Source organism: Athene cunicularia (assembly GCF_003259725.1).
Source record: "Athene cunicularia isolate RWA chromosome 17 unlocalized genomic scaffold, athCun1 chr17_part1, whole genome shotgun sequence".
NCBI classification, from domain to species: Eukaryota; Metazoa; Chordata; class Aves; order Strigiformes; family Strigidae; genus Athene; species Athene cunicularia.
This window is the reverse complement of record NW_020799122.1, coordinates 5136807-5158390: the sequence shown is the minus strand read 5'-3', so window position 1 is coordinate 5158390 and position 21584 is coordinate 5136807. Positions and strand designations below refer to the sequence as shown.

General features: G+C 37.7%; 1 protein-coding gene across 1 annotated transcript in view; it reads right to left on the bottom strand.

Moving 5' to 3' along the window:
• The window catches only part of MED27 (mediator complex subunit 27), an 89475-nt gene that overhangs the window by 9444 nt on the left and 58447 nt on the right, over positions 1-21584 (bottom strand). The window contains exons 4-6 of the mRNA XM_026860664.1: positions 19587-19680; positions 9174-9281; positions 2442-2483 (exon numbers count right to left, since the gene is read on the bottom strand). Coding sequence (XP_026716465.1) covers positions 2442-2483; positions 9174-9281; positions 19587-19680 — 244 coding nt within the window. The remainder of the gene's footprint in view (positions 1-2441; positions 2484-9173; positions 9282-19586; positions 19681-21584) is intronic.

The window sequence follows — 21584 nt, the reverse complement described above, 5'->3', positions numbered from 1 at the left end:
ATGACTGATTTTACAGAGTTAAAGGCAGTAGAGCTGAAAGGGCTACCCAGCCTCCTCGGCGGGAGCAGGTACTCATCTGTATTTTTCCTTCTCAGCACAGTACTTGCACATCACATTACTGGTGACTGACATGAGAAACATATTTCAAAAAATATTCAGACATGCTCCGACACATTTACTGATGATTTTTTTAATGGCATGAAAACATTTGTTCTGAAGATCCTGCAGTACAGATCCTGCACTAGTAACAGAGTATAATAGTTTCTCTAACACTATTTTATCTATTTCCTTCATTTTGCTACTGCTAAATCACTAGTCCTGGGTATTATAAATGGACACAAGTGCAGTTTCCGATAATAAAGAGAAAACCAAAAGAACAAAGAGTAAACCAAGCACAGCGCCACAGACAGAAAACTTACTACACTGAACTACAACATTTTCTGTCATCTGGTTGAAAACTTGACTTAGGTCCTAGCCTTAACTTCTGTAACCATCAGCTCAAGAGTACAGAATCTACTGATTGCGAAGTACTATCATCTTGCATTTTATCACATTTTTCACACAAGAGTCTGAGACCACTATGTAACCAATTCAGCAACAACTCCTGGGAAGTCAGAAGTATTACCCCAGCCTAAGGGATGCAGAAAACTGATCCAAAGGGAGGCTGAGTTGCCCAAGATAAGACAGTGACAGAGCTGGGAATAAAACGTATAAAACTACTATTAAATAAACCTGCAGACAGCTGTTCAACTGGTAACAGGCCACCTTTTCTCCTGCAGTCTTTTGTTTGTTTGCTTGTGTTTTTTTATAAACATCAATACATTTGCTATTATTTACCAAGAGAGAACTGGACAACAGGAATTCAATATTCAGGTTGTATCATATTATTTTAGAGAATCAGAATGAGAATAAAGATTCTTATTTATCCATAACACAGGCACCCAGGCAGCAGTAAGAAGGGCCCTTCCCATTTCCTCACTGACCTCTTGCACTTTTGGTCTGAAGGCCATTACCTGGACCTGAAGAAAAATTTATTTATGCTCCCCACGTCCTTAACTTGGACCCCTAAGCAAACCTGTATATTTACTGTTACCTTGTATATAGGCAATTAAAATTACATAATGAAACCTGCAAGATTTGTTATCATTTAGCAATATGATTTAACCCTTCCAAGTTATTCTAAACCAAAACATCCAGAAAGACCATCTTATGCCCAAATAAGCTTACAAAACGAACACACGGGGAAATTGAGACGATGCACTTAACTACAGAACCTCAAATGTACTCCATTGAAAAAGTTACTGAAAAGCACAGTGATAAGCAAGTTACTAAGAACTATGTTTTACTTCCTCCTATATTACCCTTCTTGACACTAAATATTTTTAAGGAGTGAGGGAAAAAAAAGAAAAAATAATTACTCCACTAATCTCTGAGGTAAAGAATTAACTGCAGAAAAATCTTGCTTTAATGCTAAGCAGAGAGGGAGAGCAAATAACTCCCCAAAAGCTGTCCTTTGATCTCTAGCAGGTTAATATCATAGGTCAAACGTCTTTCCTTCCAACTGCATCTGAAATCTCGGAAGGAAGATACACAAATACAGCCAATATGCCATACTTTTGACCCCTGCTTTTATGCCCTTTTGAGTCCCTGACCCCTATTTGTTACACAAACTACAAAAGTAGATGAAAGGAAGCTAGTGCACTAACTGGAGACTCAAGCTCCTTGAACTGTGGCTTGAAGGTAAGAAAACCGGAATTTACTCCCAGATCAATCTGAATTTACAGCATTTTGACAAGAGGCCTTCAAAGAGAAATCTTCTCTTCCCTGCCTGGAAAATAGCAAGATACAGATCTTTCCAAAATACACTTTCAGGTTCTTAGTAGTTTTATACTTATTGCTCCCATTCTCTCATTGGTCTTTTCTTACTTTCTGAAATGATATTCATTTCAGTAAGCTACTTCTTTTGCTTACACCATCATGGGAAGAGAGTCAGGTAAAGTAACATGATGGAAAAAACTTCCAAACTAATTTTGGAAAGTAATTTATTAAACTCAAGCCCTCAGGAGAGGGGGGCAGCCAAAACCAACAAAACAAAAACTAAATGAACCTGAAACAGTCCTTCCTCTCCCAAAAGATTTAAACTAAAGAGTGCCTGAAGATTCCTCATGAAATTTTAAGGCTAGAGTAGTGTAATCTCTGATTTCCTATTCCAAACCATGGACTGGAACTGTGATGGGAAATAAATCCAAATCAAGTAACAGCAGAAGTGATCTCCTTTCTACTCACAGTTTTCCATTATTAACAGATTATTGTTTGTTATTTGCAAGTTGTGATGACAAAGGAATAAATTCTGAATTCTTTTACATAAAGCCCTAGATATTTAAAATAAATTCCACATATTTCAATACGCATTATGTGGAGAGAAATGATGTAAGACTTACCTTCTGAAAAACCTGATAGTTGGATTTAGACCATATGTCAAGCTACAGTAGGGGAAAAAAAAAAAAAAGAGTTATATACTACCACACATAAAGAAGCTGCTTTATGGAGAAAAAGAAACTAAGCAGCTGTTCAAATTAAAAGAGCATGCAAACAGATCTACGGAGACATATTTCTCAGTTCACTACTTTCACCCATTGTCTTTACCTGTTGCAATCCAAGGAAGGGAATTAATGATAGATTTCCTCTGTATTGCAATGAAGAATGAACATAGTTTGTCACAATTTCAGTGAAAAAAATTACATATACAAGACCTGTTGAATTAACACATTCTCATTAAAAACAGCAAAATCTTCATTTGTATGGGGTTGTGGCTGATGTATGCAAATATACATCAGCTTCAGTCTGTTTCTAAAACGAGGGCGTTTTTACTAAGTTTATGCTTGCCTCGTGTCTGAGTGATTCAGTTACAAACGACACAAAGAACATTTAGCTGAATTAAACCAAAGCACTGGTCTACTGGGGCTAAATAAAACATCCCTTAGGAAACTGCATTTACATTTGCAGACAAAAATCACACTAGAAGAGATTTAAGGTTGAACATAACTAGACACATCCATGACTTAAATGTGTACTCAACTATATACAAACTAGAAGGACAAAATTTAAATAAGTTCTATTAGTGTCATGGTTTAACCCCAGCCAGCAATTAAGTACCACACAGCCACTCATTTCCTCCTCTCCCCCCTCCCTATGGGATGGGGAAGAAAATTAAAAAATTAAAAAAAAAAAAAAAAAAAAAAAAAAAAAATCATGGGTTAAGAACAATTTAATAACTAAAGTGTAATAAAATATAATAATAGTAAGGAAAATTGATACAATAAAACGAGATAGAAACCCAAGAAGAGACAAGTGATGCCCAAGGCAATTGTTCACCACTCACGGATTGATGCCCGAGCAGTGATCTGCCCCTCCCGGCCAACTCCCCCCAGTTTATATACTGAGCATGATGCTCTATGGTATCTATAAGGCCCACCAGTACCCTCGTGTACCAGGACTGGTACAGCCCTGTAAACCAAAAGGTAAGGCTGCCCTTGTTAAACAACCAAACAGCTCACGTTAAACAATTTCAACTGACGTGCTAATGTTCTTTTAGCCCAGCCAGGTGGAATATCTTGTACTCTGTCAAGGAAAAGCAGCAGGGAAAAACAAGAGGAACTTCCATCAATCTAAGACTTGCAAATCACTTTCTTTTTCCCTCCCCACAGATCCTACTGTATTCAACAATTCCATATACACAAAACTTGTCACAGGAAAGGTGTTTGATACAGCATTAACCTCAGGAATCTTAGTCTAGACAGAAGAAACATTTGAGTGAATTTACAAAGCAGTGCTTCGTAACAGGGTTGGACACACGTCTTCCCACAATGGGGGTTTATCTGCTTTACTGTAAGATACAGCTAATTATTTTAATTCCGTCTTATGTGTCCATAAGTCCTAGCTGAAATTACAAGTCTTTTAAGAAGCACAAAAAGTGTCTGAAATGAAAGACGACATATGAAGTGTGTGGAACATAAAAGAGGTGGGGGGAAGGAGGAGAGGGGGAAGGATGCTGAACCCAAGTAATGAACTCACGTTGCTAAAAATGGTCTGAGTACTAAAAGTTCCCATTCTTCTAAGAGTAACACTGTTAAGTGGCCCAGTTCTAAATAGTGCTAACAGAAGTTACTCTTGAATCCCCCAATCCTGTCTGGACAGGAGGTGATGTTAAAGACTCTCAAAATCACTTCAGGATAGATGTTGCGTGGCTTGGTACTGCTGACCTTGCCGTGGGACAAAAGGCAGCTGATGTCTCAATACCTTTTTCAGGTTAGATGAAGACAGAAGTACCCTCAGGCATGTAACTACAAGCCTTTTTACATTTACTGGCTCTTAGGGTGGGGATCAAGAACCTATGTGAACACCAACAGCACACATGTGCTAGAATCCACAAGCGGTGGTTTAGCCCAGACTTGGACCTGAGCTTGATTTACACTGTAATAACAGACCTCTGCCTACTGGGAAGGAAGCACTGAATTTCCATACTAGAAAAGTCTCCATTTGAAAAAGAAAATAAAATTAATGCGTATTTTTAAAAAGCTGTGTTCATGTAATTTAAAGCTTTCTTTGACTGCAGACAGAGTTGGAAAGTATATATGGTTTTGCTAATCTCCACTGATCAAACCAAGTATGTGATCTTCTCTAGTTAGACTCAAGATCTAAAAAAAGTCCACTTCAGATGCTGCATTAAGATGAGTCCAACAGGTTCTGAATGTTCATTAGTTGGTGTAAGACTGAAAAGCTGAAAAAGTAATGAATGTCTGTCTTACAGACATGATGTTATCCGAGTTAAAAAAAAGAAAAAAAAAAAAAGTAAAAGCTAGCAAACCCCCCAAACCACATGCATACATCCTAAATTGCTGCCCACCTTTCCCCCTGAAACAGAGGATTAAGGCAGAAGCGGATTAAAGAATGCATCGTTATAGGTCTATTATTCTTCAACTTTTCACTTTCAATCAAGATACACATTTGTAACTAAAAAACTGCTGAAAGCACAATTTCAGGGCATCCTCTGCATGTGAATTAAACTGGGGCTTTTTTTCCCCAATGCCCCACTCTCCCCACCCACCCTAGCATAAGTAACAAGAGGCCATTTTCTGAAGGTCATCTGAACGATTTCAAAGACGATAACAAATCAGAATGTTCCCTGCATCTAATATCAAACAAGTCCGGTGCCAACACTTATTAGAGAAATCGGATTCAACCCTCCCCTCACCCAAACACACACACATCCAGCTTTGAAGTGGAAAGAATGCAGGGATCAGAAATTACCCGAGAGACAGCTCTGCCTGTCTTTGAAGCTTTCCTTTGATACTACTATTTCTTTTCCTCTCTTATGCTAGGAGGCTAAAAGCTGCCTTTTCTTATTGATATGGGGTAATTAATGAAGCCATAGCATTAACATAACCCAAGTTCCTTAACATGATAATTCAACAGAGACACATTTCTTTAGTTAAGTCTAACAGATGCAAAAATAGGAATCCGGCTAGGCAGCAGTGTTAAGTACCCAGTCTAAATACACCCTGTCAAGGTGGTTCTTGGTCTCTGCATCCAAAGAAAAGCATGATATTATTATACCAAAAAATCCCAATACGTTTTTATTTTTATTGGCAGACTAGGGCCACTAATGGCTCAGCTGACAATAAGCCTGCCCTGGAAGGGTGAGCTGCACTGCTTCATTTATTCAGGAATCAGGACAACACTAGTAATTAATTGCTATCCATGGTTAAATTCCAGTGCACAGTAAGTATGTCAGAGTTTGAAATTAAGGGTGGCACAGTGCCATCACTAAAACCATGGGGCTAATTAAAATGCATCAGCATGTGGTGGATGCGATGGGTTAGTACAGTAAGCTGCAGAGCGATCAGCGTCCCGAACCCACGACATGACAGAGGCTGCAGAACTCACCTATTGTTTTCACCAAGTGTCACCAAAAATGTCTAAGTTATGCAGCTGGCAATCCGGCAAAGCACATTCTGCAGGGTTTGTGAATAATTCACAAGAGAAGTACATGAAGCACTTTAAAGAAATGCAATGATTCTTGATCCGTATAAGCAAAGCTTGGAAATAAAACACTAGAACGTAGTGTCTTATTTTACTCACTGCAAGCTTAAGGCTTCTGGGTTTTTTCACCTTAATTTTGAAAGTATTTAAATCTGTGAGAGGGAGTACCAAATTTAAGTAGACTCCAGTACAGTGGCAACCACCTGAAGCTTTCATGTAAGTACCTGTCACCCTACACAGTACAAGGTGCAAGGTAAAGCAACCTGGATAATGCAGTGTCAGCTTTCCTGTGTAACTGTGAGCACGCCACCATGTACAGTTCCACAACTATGAGAAACGCCCATTATTTGTCTTCTTCTAGACTTGCCTGACTAATGGACCAGAAGACTATCAACACCTCTGCTGTTTGCACTTATCTTGTCTCTTTTCCTTCCCAGTCATGCAAAATTTGACTGAACAGTTGTACTTTCCGAGATAAATGATGACTTTCCTGATCTGCAAGCAAATTGTTGGCCTCTTCTGTGCACAGTCCATTTTTCACTTATTGTGTGATCATTCAGTCTCCCAATGGCCATTTCTTTTGTTCAATATATTTTGTTGCCCCAAATCCCACTCTACTTAAAACAAGCCCCCACTGAATTTTTGTTACCTAAAGGACCTTTTGACTTACACAGTTAGGAGGGTGACCCAACAGACCCTCATTTGACTACTTAGGTGTAGATAAGCACAACTTATCTGGTGTCCCTTTGTTAACACAGCTTACAGAAAATACAGAAGCTTCTAAATTGCCATATTGTACAATACCACCTAGTTAATCTTATTGCTGCTGTTTACAAATATTACATGTTTCCTAGGAATACATAAGCTAACCTCCAAATCACTAGTTACTGTGTAAACTGCTCACTGGAAAAACAATCATCTCCTACTGTGATCCTGAGGGTTCTCTGTATTTTTGTTATTTAATAAAGATGGGGATTGCTGATTCCCTTTTTCATACTCTTCTGCATCTCTTCTGAACACTAGTGCATTTTGCCCTCTATCAGGCTAGAAACTGAGAAGCTAGAATAATATGGTGAAACCTCACTGGAGTACTTTCCCAACAGCATCTGTTGTGACAAGGAAGGAATTGGAATGGACTATGTTTGCAATTGACTGTAATCGCTCATTCCCAGCAGGCACAATAACTAAAGCGAATCATTGCAAGAACACAATCTTATTCTTATTCTCCAATTACCAGTGTAGTTAATTAGTGAAAAAGAGGGAGCTCACTGTTTGTCAATATGTGCTCCAGTTGGCAAAACTAGCAAGCTACGCATTTATTCAATCTTCCAAGCCAAATTTACTCATGATTTAAGTGGCTGCAACTCCAATTCTACTTAAGTCAAATGAAATGTTCCTATTTATACCTGAAGTGCAGACCTTCAGGTTTGTGAAAGCCCCGGGATGGCCCAATGGAATATCAAACTGCCACGTAAAGGTCACAGGTTCATGAAGCCTCGTGGGAGCAGTCATATAACCTAGCTTTAGACACAGAACGCTAAATTGGAAGCAAAGAGACTCCCCCCTGCAGACTGGCTTAAAGCAAGAAAACAAGCCAGGTGTTCTCACTGATGCTCTCGAGAAGCTGAACTGCTCCCTGCTGACAGCAGACAAAGGTTAGTGCCCCATGCCCAAAGCTGGCCTCGGTGAGTCCCGCTCTCCCCCTCGCAGCAAACGATGACAGAGGAATGGTATACAGCTCTCAAGAGAGTTAACCTTGAGCTAAACAGAAGCCCAGCGCCAGATGCTGAGTTTCAGAAAGGAACTCTTTCACTTGGCTTTTCAGCATATATAGCATTATTATATTTCAAGGGAGCTTCAAAGGAAACTGGATTAATCAGAGAAAATGAGCACACCCAAATGAAGTGTGACACAGGAATCCATCAAGCACTGTCAGTGTTCTTTAGGCAGACTATCATTTCACTCCCAAGCAGAACTTGGGGTGAAGAGGGGCTGGTGCTGTAAGTCTGTATTTATATGCTAATATACAGGGAGTATAGTGCAGCTGCTTCTGAGGCAAAGTGGTATTTAAACCTGCATATTTGAATAATGCAAATCAAAATCAGGCAATTTTTATTTTACTACTTCTTAGGCCAATTCTCCGCCCTTCGAGTGAGAGTCTCTCACCTGGGAAATACAGCTGTACTATTTCCTTCAGCAGATCAGCTCCTGGCCTTTTCTAGAGAACAGAGGTTCAGACTCAGAGCTGCTGAACTCTGGGTCAGTACACAACGTGCTTCTGTGTGCTAAAACAAGTTACCACTTTTGAAAGGGAAAAAAGTCTCACCTCATTATAACATGGCCTATGGGTGCCAAGCACTCATCTTGATATAATGAACTTATTATTTTAATAGGCTTCATAATCAGAAGAGAAAGCTCCAGAGAGAAATTGTGAAACATGGAGGTATTTAGTACTGTTACTGGCAAAGGAGTGTCCTGGCGGATGTCTCAGTAAGAGACCATTCCACCCTGAAAAGAGAAGCAAGCTGAGCTGAAGGCCGTCAGGTCCCATTAACATCTTCTGATGCGCTAAAAAGAACCATATGCAATATGTGCAGTCAGACAAAATTTGAGGGTTCAAGCAGGGCGAATTGTTCACAAACCAAATCACTTGTGCAAGCAGGTAACACTTGCTTTATTAGCTGCTGTTCAAGATGTGCTATTACTGACAAGCAAATTATTGAGGACTACCTACCAATGATTCGCACAGTTGCGTTTATCAAGTTGAGCACAAAACTAGCCCAAGATTTCCCAATGGCTCTCAGAAAACAGAAAACTGAACCTTGGGCTATTGATGTGCTGGTACACTGAAAAAATGTTTTCTCAGTAGACACTGTTAACGAGGCAACTGGGGTCTAAGGTGATGAATTAGAAATTCAAGCAAGGGCTTTAGAGCTTAGAAAGTCAGACATTTGGGTATGAAAAATCCAAGCAAAGCATGATAAATTTAAACCTGAGCATTTTGCAAAACATTCACAGAGACTTTTGACAGTTTTATATTTCCAGCATACCCGTGATGGGATTCCTGTTCTCTGTCATTTAAATACCAGGTAAAAATAAAATTTGATGTTGCTGCATATACAATAACTTACCTTGCCATCTTCAGTATAGACATTTTCATTATACCCTTTTACTATTGTCCGGTCAATGAAGAGGCTCCGCATCACCACTATCACTTTTAACACTTTTCCTAAGGTAACCTGTGAAGAACGAGACAAGGACAAAAACAAGCTGAAGGAGAGTCGATGGTGTCTGAATTCACAAGGCCATCAAGTTAACAGCTTAAGTTGATGCAATTTCAGTTTTCAATATTTGATAGACAGACCAAAATAAAAGATCTAAAACCACTGTGTGTGTTATGAGGAAGAGATAGACTATAAAGTGCAGAACAAACAAACATTCATTTGCAACTGAAAATGTATGAATTCACAGGATTCCCTTGTGTAGGCATGACACTGCCAAGCAACTCTCTCAATTTTATTAACACCACAACTCAATAACTTGTCAAAAACAATGAGCAAATGTGATTATTTCCAATGTATTTGATATTCTCTGGTATAAGTCCACTTAGAGAAAAATAATTTGAAAAAAGAATCAGACTCTTATAATGCTAGCTTTTGAAAGCATGCCATGAGTTTAATGGAAAACATTTTAGGTCCAATAAAACCGTAAAGTTATTTAAAAGAGAACTACAGCTAAAACGTAAAAATGTTACATTTTCAAAGGTTTAATTTTCTTCTGTGAAAGCAGTAAAGTGTAAAGAATAAAACTAGTATCATGGAAAATATATAGGGTCAGAGTACAACAACAGAAATAAGCCTAAATTATATTATTGACAAAAATGCAATAATGAAGGCATTTTAATCTAAAAATCAATTTACATTTCAAAGATGAACTTACACTTCAATATTGTTAAGATGTGTGTCTAACAATAATTCTGTCTTTGTGTGGTTATACAGAGATTATTACGGAGTTTTTCCTCACCCACAAAAGCATAAAAATGAGATAAAAAAGAAACAATTAGTTCATTTTAATATTTCCCAACCAGCAGCAGCTCATCTTCCCTTGTCTGTGTTCCAACATTTTGTCCAGTGCAGATTAACACAAGCTAGAACAATTGTGTTTTTACTGCTAACCTCAGCAGACAAATCCACACCCAAAGCAATCACTCAATATGCATCTTTATTGATTTGTTACATGTTTTTTCCTTTTTAACTCCTGATAATGACTCCTACTTACCACCTTGTTTCAACATAAGTAACCTAAACCTGATGCTGACAAACTAAGAGACTAACAGGCAAATCAACTCTTAAGTGCCAAGATGCTTTTTCCCCCCAGTGAGGAAGGTATTATCTGGCACAGACTCCATCTCAAAGCTGATGCAAGGACCATGCTGCTTAAGGAGGGTTAGAGGGGAGGAAAAGGTGGTAGGAATGGGATGACAATACAGGACTTTGCAGAACAGTTGCCCAAACTACTCCAAATGCTGCTTATTATATCACTATATAGCAGGACAGAGTTACAAATCCTGAAAAGAACTGCTGACAATTCTTTGGCATGGGACATGGAGAAAGCAACTCTAGGAGAGAAGCGCCTAAACAACAGGGAAGAACAAGTTGACAGCAAGAGAGGACAGGGAAACAAGAAGGGGAAAAAAAAAAAGAGTCAATGACAGACTTCAAGAAGACAGGCTGCTGGGCATAATTTTGCAAGAACACAAAGAGAAAAAGCAGGTCAGAAGAATGGGTAAATTTTTGAAGAAAAATGTTACAGGCCAAAGGAGGGTAATTAATTTCAAGGCCTGAGCTGCACATACCATGAACAGCTTTTTCTGGTTCCTACCTCTTACAATAGATTGTGATTTTGTGAATGTGTATGGACATGCACAGTGTTCTCAGGTAGCCACATCATGATGTCAGGTACTGCAAATCTGGGTCTAAATATAGTATCTTGCTGTAATAAGACCTAGTTGGTCTGCAAATAAAATAATCTGGCAGAGTTATTTCAGCACTTACTACTGTATCAACGAAGTTATCACACACAGTCATGACCCAGAGGTGCCTTGACCTATAATGCTGATCAGCCACTGGAATCAGAAAGACAGTTTTGTCATAACTGCTAAGATGAGGAAATGGAGTGACTTTGAAAAAAAGTTGTCAGCACATTTAGAGTTAAGTTTTTTATTTATTTCTCTACCTTAGTAAGACTGGCACTTTGCTAGGATACAGGTCTACTGAGAGAACTGACTCTCATAACTTCACACTAGGCATCAACCATATACAGTAAAATTAAAAGGAGGAAAAGACATTTTAGACAAAAAGAAAAAAACCCTCTTAATGGAAGAGCAAAAGGCTGCCCTACAAACTCCCAGATTCAGCTTTATGTATAATATTTTCTATCTCCATCGCCTTCACACACTTTAGTGGATGCTCACTTCTTTCCTCTTCCCTTACGTTCTGCATTCATGGTATTTCACATTGCTGCCAGGTAGAAAAAAAATTCGATGAAGTTGATATGAAGTCTGTGTGGGATGTTCCTGAAAATCCTCCGTGAACAGTAGAACATAACAAGCTCAAAAATCCAATGTTTGGCACTCCAGCTTGCTTGAATATACTTACTGCTGGCCTCAAACCTCCCCACAAGATTTACCTGCACAAACGCTTTCCAAATGCTTCTGCATTAGCTCACTGCCTTTTCCCAGGTTGTCTGTTTTCATACCCTTCCAATTATTCACTCCACACTTTCAGAATTCATCACAGCTACCCAGATCCCAGCTATCATCCGTCATGCGATACTGAAAGGTCAGATTCTGCAGACTGGTCCGGGACGGCAGCCTTGATCACCCACTTGCTTGAATGTCGAACAAGCAGGGTTACACTGTCTCCCACACGTGTAAGGAGCTGTGCAAACCCATCCTTAGATGGGTACCTAAGATTGTGAGCTCCCCGCAGAAGGCACCACTGTTGCGACCTCAATTTATTATAGACAGTGGTTTGTGCAAATGGGTCTTCTCCAGGAGTATGGGCACGCAGGCATCGTGGTAATACAAATGAACGATAGAATAGACTGCAACTTTGGCTGGGTTACTGCTGGATTGTCTGAATTAACTCTTTAGAGTGCTCTGGCACCAAAATAGAAAACTTTCCTATTTTGTGCCGCTGTTGTTTTGAGATGGGATTCCTGTAGGTTTTGTACTGGCTGGAAGAGAGATTGGGACTTCCAGATTATTTCTGTAGGACTATATCATTAGTTAAGTCTGACAGAAGCAGAATTTTTGTAAAACTATGTGTAGCTCAGAGAAATTATAGTTCATCATTTTAACAGCATTGAAAGAATGAGGCTAGTAGTACAAAGAATGAACAACAGCCTGTCACTAGGCTGGAGGATGCTGTTAGATTTGGAAGACAAAAGTGTGCTCCACAGCTCTGTTCAGGGTAAAGCACTTTCCATAATATGCACAATAAATGGGATACCTTTTATTTTTCCCTCTAATAATGAAGACTTGTAACTCTTTCCAGAACTTAATGTTTTTGTTAACTTCAACTATATTTTACAAATCATGTTTTCCAGCAAACCCTTTTCTTCCAATGCCTGCTCAACTTAGCTAACTGGAGTCCATGTTCAGAAAAGATCTATGTATGGGAACATAATTTACACCTATAGTCTTACAACTGTGTCCCTGCAGATCACCTGAATGAAGGTAATAAAAAACTAATGGCTCTGGTAAAAAAGTAATTTGATAGTTCTACTCTAAGCTGCAGTAGTACAGGTCTCTCCTTATGGAGGTCACTCACCCAGATGGACCCTTTTTAATGGGCACTGAAATGTCCCTGCATTTCCACAGATACCAACTGCAAGAAACTTCTTTCATTATACTGAAAAGATACCTTTCAATTGTGACAAAAAGGCAACAATTTCCTTTCTAAGCCAAGTTTTCCTATTAAATTTCAACAACTTCTGTCGATATCCTGTTAAGACAGCACTTGGCTTTTTAATATTTTGCCTGAAGGATATATGCCAACTCGTCCTTGATGTAGAAAATTTTAATTCAAATCAATACATGTACAAGGTCACTTTAAAATTCAATTAATATGAATGAAAAAATATGCCTCACAGTTCTGTGAGCTGAAAATGGAACAGTTGCAAGTTAAATACTTCTGTAGCTTCTGTTTTGGTCTGTGTAATAACAATGTACTTCTAACTTCCTTTTAACTAAAGTATACTAAATTCAGACACTTAAGTTATTCATAAATCCCCTGCTTCCTAAAATGGCAAGCTCCAGAAGAAGGTAGGACAGGCAGCTGATTGAAATCTGCAATATTATGCAGCTTTTCTGACAAAGATATATAAAATAAAAATCTTCTTGAAATATCCCAGTTTTAAAAATATTTTGTCTATCACCAAGATAATTCTCAAAGAGCATATGACAGACACTGTATGCCAAGAAAGGGGGAGGGGGAAACAGAGTAATCAGTGAGAATGGCTTAGATAATTTCTTGTAAGACTGCTAAAAAAGTTCCCATTTAACATCACATATCTTTGAGAAAAAAAAAAAAAAAAAAAAAAACAAAATGAAAAGAATCAAAAATTAATTTACCGTGCCAGAATTCTGCCTGGAGGAAACAGCTTGAAACCCCTCCCCCCTTTAATTTTGCATCCTTACTTTACCACATAAAAAGCCCTTTTATAAAGAATTTTTAAAAAGGCATTAACAAACATTCTTTCTTCAGATTTATTTAGAAGTTTGATATCAGGAAAGTGTATTCTGCCAACACCAAGCTCCAACACTTTGCAAAAAATTCCCAAAGCTCCAGATTTCCTCTCAGCATCCCAGGGAATTTGCTGCTGATTTGAGCTGCAGATGCTCTGCAATGCAGAGCTAAAAGATAGAAAACATTAGTTTCAGTTAACAAGGGTACCTCCCTGCTTGTATAAAAGGGAGCACAAGTTTGTATGCGTTTTTTATTCACCTTCAAAAACAACAAGGCAACATCAAACCAGAGATGTAACCAAGCTGTACATTATTTCCAGCAAAAGGCCAGACACCTGCTCCTTGCCATATAGCCAGCCATAAGCTTGTCCTCCCACTCGTGTATCTTACTAATCAGTGCAACGCCTGGAAATCACATTTATATATACTGAAAAACAAGGTTTTATATTAAAAATAAAGTTTAAAAAAATCCCACCCAGACTTTCAACTATATTTTTTTTTTTTTTTTCCCCTCCTGTGTCTCATCTGCTGCTGGTATGAATGCTACGTTTTCCCTCACATGCTCATTATTCTTTAATGATGTCTATTTGTAAATAGCAAGATAGGATGCAATTAAGCCATTAGAGTCTAAATAAACAAACATACTAATTAGGTTCTTTACAAGGATTTCTTTTTTTATGTAAGGGCTGGAATTTACCTTTCATTAGTCTAACCTAATTGCAATAGTGCATGATAAAAAGTCAACATAAATGAAGGACTTTAAATGATTGCACCATATTAGGGATGAGCTGGTGATCCTCTCCCTCGGTAACATGGCATATTCTCTTCATAAGCTGAACAAACTGGCAGAGAAGATTGTTCTATGGTTAAAAGACAGATTTTGCCAGTGGCCAGTCACACTTACGGAAGGGTCACAACTAGTCCAGCACCGCTAGATGATGAAATGGATTCTGTCTCCTTTTCCATTCTAAATTACAGCACACCAAGAATTTTACAGGGATGAAAACAATGTCAGATTTTACAGGGATGAAAACAATGTCAGATCTTGCAGAATATAAACCAACACAGAGCTGCGACCTTCAGGACTGGATAGTAACCCTGGGGAACAGAAACCTTGGGGAGGGAGCAAAGCTGAGGAAATTTCTCACAGGTTTATCTCTACTTTTTCTACTCTTGTTCATTTCCCATCAAAAGACTTTTCCTCATCTTCCTCATTTTTCTATTAGACAAGCAGAGAATAATTTACAATTTATTTGCCATCCCCTGCTCACATACCTTGTTGATTCATGACATTCTTCCACGTGACCTCAAATGCTGACTTGATGCTCTTTAAGAGACAAACTGCGAAGCAGTCACAACAGTCCCACTATCAACTCAGAAGCAATTCCTCAACATCCAGCTCACATAAGAGGTCCTCAAGCATCCCAGTAGTTCTGTCAAACATCAAAGCCTGGCTAGTGTCTTGAAGAAAGTAAATCCCTAAATTGATATTCATCCTAAATGCCTAAAATGAGGTGTCTGAGCCACCAAATGTGAACATAAGATCTCTATCCCTACCATGAACCTTTACCCAGCGCCTACTGCTCACTGATTTCCTAATGAACCACCAGACTGGTAAGGAGGAATGCTTACACTGCTACGCATTTTGGAGAAAAGAGATTGTTTTGAAAAATAACAGCATTAAATTGTTTCCGATCAGTATGACATCAATACTGATTTTAGCACTTAGCACATTTCCCCCCCTTCCTCCAAGTTCTCCAACATCAGGGTCTCTTGAACAAGAAGTGAGTTTGGTGTCTTTTCTTAATGGACAGATAATAAATTTCAAATCGATTTTCCCAACAGAAAATAACAACGATTTTATGTAAAACACTGATAAACAAAAAAGAGACACAAGAAATTATTCCATTTCACTGAACAGATGTCTAGCCTATTTGAAATTAATACAGCCCACTTCCATACAATCAAACTGTTTAAAATGCTTGGAACAAGATTTGAAAGTTCAAATGCAAATATCTCTGATTTTTATAGAGAATGAATAAAACTGTACAAAAACATGTTTCATATTTTTATATAAAAGATCTATTAAAATCTAGTCATCGATATAAATTTATAAAATTAATTTATCATAAAAAATTGTAAAATAACATGAAAAGACGAAATCATGATTTCTGCCATAAGCTTTGGTTTGGCAGAAACAATTTGATTCTTCAAATTAGAAGTTACTTATACTTACCACTATGCTTTAGAAACAGCTCAAATTACAGAAAACTATTCAGTTATCTGTGAAAATATTTACCCAGTGTTTGTAACTCCTATAAGTAGTGCTTTTACATAGCTCTACAAACACTGGGGCTACAAACAATTTTAAAGAAAAAGTAGTTCACAGATGAAGACAAGAAAATAAGTTTCTGCATCTGACTAAGACTGGCTAGGTACAGAACTCTAAGGAAGTTGTATCTGTCAACTGGAAAAGTGGGGCTGATGTTCACTGTTTTCTAAGATATTTCAGATATTAATGAATGAATGAATTGTACACAGAAATTATTTCACACAAAAAAATATTCTGAATTTTGAGAATGGAAACAAGGTGTGTGAAACAATCATAATAATCACACCATCAAATAATTTTTTTTAGAAAAAATGATGTATATCTAGGAATACAACTAATCATTGGAAAAAAAAAATCTATGTATTTTTCATTAAGTAAAAATCAGTTCATGATTTCTTAACACACAAGATGAAGTTTATCGATTTACAGTTCCTGGCGTTTGACCAACAAAAATCTCACAAAAACCGTAAGGAGTTTGCAGTTCCCTCTGTTGATGCTGGAAATTAATTTTGCATAACACTGTTATTAAAGCTGATATAATTCTGTGTTTAGTCCTTTTTATGCATAGTGTGATTAAAAGATTAATTGAAAAATCACTAGTGAAGATTGGGATTAAAGAGCACCTTGAAATGCCGTGATAAACTGTTTTTAAAATTAGTTAAGGATTTCACACAGCATTGAAAGGGTTCAATTATTTATGTGTTCGGTCTCTATAGCATAAATCCAGACTAATGAGGTACAATTGCTGTGTATGTATCTAAAGCATAAAAAAACCCTCCTTACTGTCTGGAGGAAGCAGTAACCTCAAAGGACTAGAAGGCAGCAATCTTTCAAGACAGAGCATTCATCCTGTCGGGAATAGTTTATTTTTCTTTTTGCTTAAAGTTCTCAGCTTATGTGAAAACTGTATCCTGCTTAGGAAGAACCCATCTTAACACAAAGGTTACTTGCCAGAAGAGTCAGACCAGCAGGCTCACGTGGCTGATAATTATTCCTCTTGAAACACTGGATGAACCTTAAACCATGGAAGTTCCACCTCTACAGCTAAGGACATAAATTGATTTCCATGTGCACATAAAGTTGTAAAGTGTGGGGCTGAAATTTTCTGTATTAGGTCTTTTTTCCCTAAAGATGATTTATTTGCCTAAGTCTCCAGCTATTCTGAAGTTTCAAAGAATCTCACAGGCCCTCCCTACCTCATCTTCCTCATCTCCTTCCAATCATATACATTCTTTAAGGATGTACACTGCTTACCGGTGCCTCTGAAGATGAATATGTGGATTTTTGGTAAATGCAATGATTGTGTTTAAAGATGTTTTAATATAACAACCAGACCTTGGCATCAAAGACCTTCAAAAGCAATGGCATGTATGATATGAGCAGTCCAAGGATGAAAATGGTGGAGGTTACAGTTAGTTAATTAACTCGGGACAAAGAGTATGGTTGTAAAATATTTTTAAATAAAAGAAGCATTATCTGAATCCTTTGGTATTGTGGTAAATCACGCTGCTGTAAGGGAGCAACTCCAAATCTAACCTGGGATAAGTTCAGAGTGAGAAATCACAAGTACTGAAGAAACCTCCCTTCTTCTGGGGGAGGTGCTCTTCACACTGCCCATCCTGCAGCACCTTTCACTGAATGATTTGTAGCTGAAAACAGCAAAAGCTTTTGTAGCAGTCAGGGCCAGATGGAAAGTGCCATATTGGCAACATCAACTGAGACAGATGGGAAAGAGGGAAAACCTGCCTAAAAGAAAAAATGATAAACCCATCACACAATCACATACAAAAATACTTTAAAAACAATCTTTCTGATCTCTGATCCAAAGAAAAAATGCAGACCACTGGTTCAATACAGGGCTGCTATCCTGTAGCAACAATAACGTCCTTGATTTAGAGAGCAACTGCAACAAGGAATTCATTAAATTACTGCTTGTAAAAGGGGCTTCTTTTACAGTAACCACCCTTCCACCCTACCATATTCCTTAGCAGTCATACCCAAGGCAATTTATCTAATTTCCTAATTGTCCCTGAATCTTGAAAAGCATCATCTATTTTCTGACCTTAAAAAGCCATTAGAAGTGGAAGGTACTTATCTATATGCAAAGAGGGGCTCTAAGAGAACGGAAAGGGTTTCAAAGTAAGGAAGTAAACCCAGACATTCTTGTAAAGCAAAATAGTTAAATATAAGATTTAAGAAGAAATGGAAAAGCTTCCAAGACTTGTATCTTGTTAAGACTGCACTGATGAATTCAATTCTTTTCTGGAATATATTGTTCCACTTGGAGAATACAACAATTACAGATTAAATGTTTTAATGCCAGCTGTTTATTTTAACCTCTGACTCAGTTAATCTCTTGCAAATTTGGGGCTGTTCAAAGAAAGTTAATAATGGGATGTTAGACAGCTGAATAATTAAAACTAAATATAATCATAGCTATACTTAATATAGAGAAATTAACAGAACCTTTGAAAAATACAGGCAAAAATCTAACCATAACAGTGTTTTAAACTCAACAAACTCTAGCAACCCTAACATTGACTTATATTGACTCAACAATTTTGTTTTGACAAAGTATCTGATTTTCAGATTCATTTTACCAATTGTTGGGAAACAAGAAGTTTACTACACAAAGGCCTTTGCCTTTTGTAATAGCCTATGTGAGAAAGCAAAAAATAAGCAGAAGTGCCATGAGAAATCTGAGATGGAAAAGACTGACCTGGTCTCAGTTCTTCACCTGTGTGTAGAGAACATTTTTTACTTTTATTTAAAATTTGGCAAGAGACGTGACTTCTGCCCTTTACCCTACTAGAGGAAAATCAGCATCCAACTGCCACACTACAGACCCCACTTCCACATTTCTGTCTTAAAGTAAAAGCTTTAAAGACTTTTCTTTCTATAAGCACAACAGCTGCCTGTGAAAATTGATGTGAACAATAGGTTCTTCTAGAACGAAATCTTGCTTGGTCAGGCAGAAGTAAGTCGAATGTATTGGACTTGTTTATCTCTAATCCAGACTTTACTGCTCATTTACTTCAAAGGCAAATTCTTGACTTCATCATATAACAGAAATTCACTGACCCAAGAACAATTTGAACAAATTTAAATCATATTGGTTTCCTCCTCCTTTTCTTCCTCCCACCACTCTTTTCCTTCTTAATTATCATGATTAAGACTCACTCATTTCCAAGACTGCTGAAAAACACAGCTAATATTTGAGTTTGCACTCATATTTCTACAGTCACATTTAACAAGAAAAAGTAAAAGATTTTTCATTTAAAGGTGAAATTCTTTTTACCACTCATTTGCCTAAGAGCAAGGAAGATCCTACACTGCTGTGACAAATGAAGAATAGTATGTTCCTGAAAAAAAATTTATCGTTAATAACCTGCGTATTAGGAACGCTAATTCAATCCATTAAAAAAAAAAATTCATCTCAAGGGATTAAACTATCCAACTTACCAGAAGCATTGCAGAGGTTCCATTTGGCCGGGATAGCTGGATAGACATTTCAGGGAACATCCTGTCAATCCGATTGATCACATCATCAACGTATCTACCAAACAAAGCACAACAGAATCAACACACACGGTTGTCGTCACAGACTCGGATTATTACTCCTTTTTAACAATGGCCACCGAACTCTCCTAAAATTAATTTCTCTTTGATACCTGCATATTCTTCAAAAATGCATGCAAGTGTAATCTAAAAAGTCATCAATAAGAGGAAAAAAACCAAAGCCCTATGTAAGTTGTTTTGAAAATTAATTACTCTGCCCTTAAAAACATTCACTCAATTTTTAGTCCAAATCTATCAGTGTCAAACTCCTGCCATTGTATTTTTATACTTTTCCCTCAGGTGGTTGAAAGATACATTATAAAAAATAGTCTTCCAGTGTAGGTATTCATATGATGTCACCTCCTTACTCTTTCTTTGATAAACTAATAGATAGAGGTTTTATTAAAGTCTTCAGACAATTCTTAGGGGGGAGATTTCTGAATCTTTCCCATTTATTTCATACACCGGTGACTCTGAAATTGGCTAGTACATTCCAGGAGTTTCTCTGGGGTGATCAAACACAAAAGTAAAGTAACATCCTTTCTGCTGTGTGTAATCCCTCTGCTTATGCAGGCCAAAGTGAACCTGCATACAGTTGTCTAGGTTCCCTGGTACCGTATTAAGAGCTGACATCCTTTAACAGTGAAAACTTCCTTTCAGAGACCTTGTTCCCCAAGACAACGCATCGCCGCATCCCATGGGCATGTCTCACATCCTTCAGGCATTCCTCTGGACACATTAAAATGTACAGTAGGTGCTTTAGCAGAGTTTCCGTGACAGTCTATATCATCTGTACATTAATCTGTCCTCTGGTACTACTTTCAGTTCTCCTGAAGTACACAGGAGGGAGGGCCACTACTGCCTCGTTATCATATGCATCTACAAGCTCTGCAACTTGGTCAGTTCCATGAATGAATTTATTGATAAAACTGTTTTCATACTAGCCCACGTATGTGCTCTGAAAAAAAAGATTCTGGAAAAATTGGTTGCCTCAGATTAACAGTAAAACTGAAAAACCTAATTATTTCCTTTTAATCTGCTTAAATAAAGGCAAAAAATGTTGAATTCTTGCTCTTCAAAGTTATTAACTTTTAATGTTAGTTCCTAAAATCTCGCCAAAAAAACAGTAAGGTGCTATGCTCCAATTGCTATTTTGCAAGGAATTAAAAGTCATCAGAAAAAAAATAAAATCAGGAAAGGTACACTTACACAGCTGGTAAAGTCAGTCCACTTTTAAAAGAATGGAATTAGTTATGACAATTTTGCATAAAAATCTTAATCCACACTTCTCGTGCAGAAAAAAGTTTCCCCATTCACTTGAATGACTCATTAACAGCTTGCTTGCTGATAAGCAAAGTCAAAACATCCATAAGCCAAGAACTTCCTTAGCACGGTGAAAGAGGAGATGCGTAAGACAGTGCTTCAGGACGAGTAAACTACACGCTGACAGTACGCACCTAACTAATTTTACACATTACTGAATCCCGTAATTTTTATACAGCATAAGAGTTTGTACTGTTTCGTAAATGCAATTACTCCAGGCTCCACAAATAAATTCAGCTATCGCTTGTGCGTGGCTAGAGATGACTGATTCTGAAAGAGGTAAGGAGAGATTCTGTGTTTCTTGATTAGTATGTAGTTAGGAACGTGTCTTACAGCCTTACACGCTATGATGAAGATTATTGCATAACTTAAGTTTTCTATTCTTCTAAACTTTGGGCAACAGTAAGTTAAAGCCAAACAAAATATGAAGGTGCATGAAACAAGACACTGACACAATCTTTATGCATTAAGGAAGGAAAATTCAAGTAATTTTAGATCATATAACCAACAGCTGTACCTGGGCATTTAATCTGCTTAGGTCCTTCTGCAAAATCCCACTGGACATGTACCTGTCTCTTA